At 36.9% G+C, this 5,397-nt stretch overlaps 1 protein-coding gene across 1 annotated transcript; it reads left to right on the top strand.

Annotated features, from left to right (window-relative positions):
• The first annotated feature begins 3,359 nt into the window (after positions 1-3,359).
• Positions 3,360-4,912, top strand: LOC111391605. Its single transcript, XM_023016853.1, has 3 exons — positions 3,360-4,147; positions 4,244-4,448; positions 4,573-4,912. The coding sequence occupies exons 1-3, from the start codon at positions 3,978-3,980 to the stop codon at positions 4,735-4,737; spliced, it is 540 nt and encodes a 179-aa protein (XP_022872621.1). The 5' UTR covers positions 3,360-3,977; the 3' UTR covers positions 4,738-4,912.
• Positions 4,913-5,397: the final 485 nt, after the last annotated feature.

Consider the following 5,397-nt stretch of genomic DNA (forward strand, 5'->3'; position numbering starts at 1 on the left):
CTATAAATACTTAAAAGTGTGGGGGTGCCTAGCTAAAGTGGCTATTCCACCTCCCAAAAGGATTAAGTTAGGCCCTAAAACTATTGATTGCATTTTTATCGGATATGCCATAAATAGTAGTGCGTACAGATTTCTTGTGCATAATATCTGATATAAGTGACATTCATGTCAATACAATTTTTGAATCTCGAGATGCTGAATTCTTTGAAGATGTGTTCCCTAATTAAAGAGATATTAGTGAGAATACTCAAAAGAGAACACGAGATAATGCTATTAAAAACAATATAGAACCTGAATCAAGGAGTAAAAGAGCAAAGGTAGCTAAATCCTTTGGTCCAGACTTTATTTCTTTCGTAATTGAGAAAGAGCCCCAAACATTTAAAGAAGCTGTGACTAGTCCAGAATCCGTATTCTGGAAGGAAGCTATAAATAGTGAAATTGAATCTAGTATGAATAATAATACTTGGCAATTGGTTGATCTTCCTAAGGGAACTAAACCAATAGGATGCAAATGGATCTTTAAAAGAAAGTTAAGATCCGATGGTTCAATAGACAAATAAAAGGCTCGACTGGTTGCAAAAGGATATCGTCAGAAAGAAGGAATTGATTTCTTTGACACATATTCTCCAGTAACAAGAATTACTTCTATTCGGGTTTTAATTGCTATTGCAGTCTTATACAACTTACAAATACATCAAATGGATGTTAAGACTGCATTCCTGAATGGTGATTTAAACAAAGAAGTATATATGGAACAGCCAGAAGGTTTCATAGTAAAAGGACAAGAGAACAAAGTTTGCAAACTAGTTAAGTCCTTATACAGTTTGAAGCAAGCTCCTAAACAATGGCACGAAAAGTTTGACAGCGTCATGATTAGGAATGGATTCGTCATAAATGGATGTGACAAATGCGTATATTCGAAAAAATTCGAAAAGGCATACGTACTCGTCTGTTTGTATGTTGATGACATGCTTATATTAGGGACTAATATAGAAGTCATCAATAGAACAAAGAATATACTTACCAATAACTTTGACATGAAAGATATGGGTGAAGCAGACGTGATTTTAGGAATAAAGATATATAGAACATCAAATGGAATAGTCTTATCTCAAACCCATTATGTTGATAAAATAATTGAGAGGTTTAAGACTCATAATATTAAAGAGACGAGTAACCCATTTCTTCCACATATAGTTCTTCACAAGAATAGTGGAAATGGGAAACAGCAGTTAGAATATTCCCAAATTATTGGTAGTTTAATGTACCTGATGAATTGTACAAGACCTGATATAGCTTACGCGGTAAGTAAGCTGAGTCGTTACACAAGTAACCCAAGTAATCAACATTGGGATGCATTACTTAGAGTTTTGGGATACTTGAAACGGACCAGAGAGTATTCATTACATTATGGAAAATATCCTCCAGTAATTGAAGGATATAGTGATGCCAATTGGATATTAGATACAGACGAGTCAAAGTCTACCAGTGGCTATGTATTTACTCTCGACGGTGGTGCTATATCATGGAAATCTTCTAAGCAAACGTGTATAGCTCGATCTACTATGGAATCTGAGTTTATTGCTTTAGACAAAGCAGGAGAAGAAGCAGAATGGTTAAGACATTTCATAGAAGATATTCCTATATGTCCAAAGCCTGTACCGGCTATTTGTATTCATTGCGATAACCAGGCCACAATAGCCAGAGCTGAAAATTTTGAGTATAACGGGAAGTCAAGACATATACGTCGTAGACATAACACCGTTCGGCAATTGCTCTCAAATGGAACAATATCAATTGATTTTGTTAAGTCAAAAGAAAAACTAGCGGATCCGTTTACTAAAGGGTTATCTAGAAAGCGTATAGACTGCGCATCGAGGGAAATGGGTTTAGAGCCTAAAACCCAATGAGTCATCTTAGTGGAAACCTAACCTGGCAACTGGAGATCCCATGGACTAGGTTCAATAGGAAAACTAATTATGAATGACTCGATACGAAGCATTTAGGAGTTTAACTCCTTCCTATTTCTATGATGCAAAAAGTGCTGACTATGAAGTGTATTAAGGATAAGCTTTGCTTTTAATGATGACTATAAATGGTACAAATAATTACAGTAGGGTACTCTTTATAGTACATCACCTATGTTAGTGCGAACTTGGCCGGTTCTATGAGAATTTACTTAGGCGAATTCTCTAAAGCACTCGCAGAACCCAAGTAGTTCAGGGCCGAAAAAATGAACTCAATAGAGAACCAAGTTTGATATGAGAGATAATGTGTTTGATCTATTGTCTTGCAATAACGGCTGACAGTTCAAAACGTTGCGTTCACTGATTAGTCAAGTGAATTCGATAGATTCTTACTAAAGAAGGTTCAAATCGAAAGCTACCTATCTTGATGCGTTATCTTTCAGCTAATACTCTTCTTCCGTCTTCCTTGATTTGAGTCAACTTCTTCCATTCATGTGGGGGATTGTTGGAATTAATTGAATTTGAGTTAGGTTTAAAATAACTAAATGTAATATTTAATGATGTGGGCCATTGCAATTAATTTGGGTGAATTGGAAAAGTCTCCAATATAGGTCCATATGTTGATAAGCACATTTTAAGTGTTTTTTTTATATGGAAATGAGTCCCACATCAAAAGTTTACAAGAAAATAGTCTTGTTTATATAGTGGGTTGTGTAATTAATATATAATTTAATAAGTTACCTACCACTTGGCTAACTTTAGCTAGCCAAAGGTTAGTCACCACTAGAGTGGTGCTTCGCACCGCTCCTCGGACCCGGACCTGGACCCAGTCTCGGTCCCGGCACGTCACAAAGTACGCATTGGGCGCTTTAGAGGCGCACTTGGCACTTCGCACGTACGCATCGTCGCGAGGAGCTGGGGAGCCTTATAATTTTCTTAAATGGACTCGTGGTTCAATGACGTGGTAGCACAAGGCTCGGTAAGTTGGCATTCTAGGTGGCGCACGAGTGGTAGGTCGCGTCCCTTCGTCCTGCGTGGCGGTTAGATGTACGCGTGGCATCCGCATGGCTGTGACTGTTCAGAAATTGGTGAATAGACATGATGAATGGACACTTCACTTCATGGTTCAATCTGGGCCGTCAGATCATGAAAATAGTGATATCCAATGGTTAAGACGAATCAGACCAAGTGGTGCACCAGTTCCTGAAATGTCACACACCTATTCCATGAGACACTTCAATCTCTATAAAAAGAGACCCGCAGATTCGTTTTTGATTCACCAAATCAATTACGAATTCAATTGATTTCTAAATTCTTCTCTCTCCATATTCTACTCTAAAAAAAATTCTCTTATATACGATCATTCATTGGTTCGACCGACAAGGTTGGTATTGTGCAGTATCGACTTTGGAAGAAGCGTTGTATCTTGGGAGACAGACGTCCATAATCCCGTTTGCACTTTATTGGAGGGCGAAATCTGTCTTAAGGAGATTTGCTTATCTTATTGGCATACCTCGCTTCATTTACTTTTTTCTATTTTCTGCTTATTTTATTTGTTCTTTTGATTGTGTTAGTCGAATTTCCGACAACATGAACCCTTGGAAGAGAAGGTATCCCTATTTTTGCATTCACTTATATAAACAAGAAGACTAATTTGTTTCACGGACTGAAACCTGGCAGAACATACTAAATTTCCATCAGAGGATTTCATGTGATAAAGCAGGATAGTTTAATCTGATTTGCCTTCAGAAGAAAGTTCTAGTTTTGTAGTAATTTGAGTATGAAACCTGGACTTTTTAGGATTTGTTCATGTACTGACGTGTTATATGTTTCGTTTCTTTCATCATTATTGTAGACTTGTAGTGACTATTCTTTCAAAAATCATGCAAAGCGATCATTTTAAAATGGTGGATTTTTATGAACTTCAGTTTCCTTCATTTATTCTAATAAGATTGAGTAGGTCTGACAGTTTTCAATAGCAATATCTGAATAGGTTTTGATGCAATGTAGATGGGTGGCATGAAAAGGTCATATCCCTTCTCTCTAGAAAGTCCAACAGCCCCTTCTTGTCATTACAAATCTCAACCTACGTATTATACTTCAATATCCCGGTCAGATGAATCAGCTTCATGTAGCAATGGATGCACAAATCATCTCGAACCATGCAATAAATATATCAGGTTCATTTACTGTCGACACATTGTTCCTCAATATCAAGAAATACTAAGTCGGCATTTTTTTATTTATGCTGACAGTTTCTTGAACTGCTTTTGCAGAGATGACCCTCCAAACACAAGTCCCCTGCCCGAGCAAAATGCTAGCGGTGTAATCAGAGAAAACAAAGAACTGATTGGCGACTTTCTCACATTGGCTCCTCCTGCCCCTGCTACCCAGCCTTTGCACTTAAAAAGCAAGCATCCTCCGGCATATTCAGGCTACCAGGACGAGGAATTAATTGGGTCTGGGTGTCCGTCCAGTCAGGTATGCAACAAAAATTATTTACATTCTGTGCATCTTTTGATTCTATTTACTGCTTTGTGTTAGGTCGAATTGTTTCGTATGATGGTCTCTGAGTTAATTTTTCTGGCCTGTTCCATTGTTATAGGAATTCACCAAAGACGTGATCCAAAGGCCAGGACCAAGTCAATCAATAGAACAACCTCCTTTTAGCTTCTTCCCTACTAAGATGCAAATTGACCAGGCAACAATCAATGCCAGGGATGGCATTGGTAAAATAACAGAACCAGTTGATCTCAGTCTAAAATTATAGAGATTTGCTCACATCTTTCTGACTTTTCAAATGGATCTTTAAATCCCCAATGCTTCGGTGGATTTTGTCGAAGAGTTTTGCCATATAATCGAAATGGGTTCCCAACTTAATAGGAACTTTGTCTAGCTGTTGCGACCAAAGAAAAAAATAAATTCTTACTAGAGCTCCATCTAGATACATAACTGACTCTACAAAATTTATATTTTTCTATTTTTAAGTTTTTAAATGACATCCGGACACCGTAATGGAGTGTTTGGTAGAGCATATTCAAGGCAATTTTAGACTCGAGTATCTATTAATGACACCAATGAAACGTAGATTTCTCACTACTCGGAACTCCAACCAGATAACAATACATAAAATTTATTGAAGATGCTTTAAATTTATAACAAATTCCAATTCGTGTCAACTTTCAAAATTTTATGAGCCAATTATGTCGCTCAATCTATTTATAAATTGTAATTCTTGCTTAATGTTTATTTTCGTCTAAATGGAAAAGTAAAATAAAAAATCAATTGCCCAATTCAAATTAACAGTAAGTCGAGTAACACAGTGAAGTAGAAATCAACAGTAAGAGTAGGAAGATAGAATAAATGAACACGCGTCAAATACAATATATGATCACGCCAAGCTGAAATTGATAAATACGACAATTACAAC

Source organism: Olea europaea, unplaced genomic scaffold (genome assembly GCF_002742605.1).
Source record: "Olea europaea var. sylvestris unplaced genomic scaffold, O_europaea_v1 scaffold807, whole genome shotgun sequence".
Taxonomy (NCBI): domain Eukaryota; kingdom Viridiplantae; phylum Streptophyta; class Magnoliopsida; order Lamiales; family Oleaceae; genus Olea; species Olea europaea.

Coding starts and splice junctions, on each gene's coding strand:
- LOC111391605 (XM_023016853.1), top strand. CDS start 3,978: ATGGGTGGCATGAAAAGGTCATATCCCTTCTCTCTAGAAAGTCCAACA. Junction 4,148..4,243: donor CCATGCAATAAATATATCAG/GTTCATTTACTG, acceptor CTGCTTTTGCAG/AGATGACCCTCCAAACACAA. Junction 4,449..4,572: donor CTGGGTGTCCGTCCAGTCAG/GTATGCAACAAA, acceptor CCATTGTTATAG/GAATTCACCAAAGACGTGAT.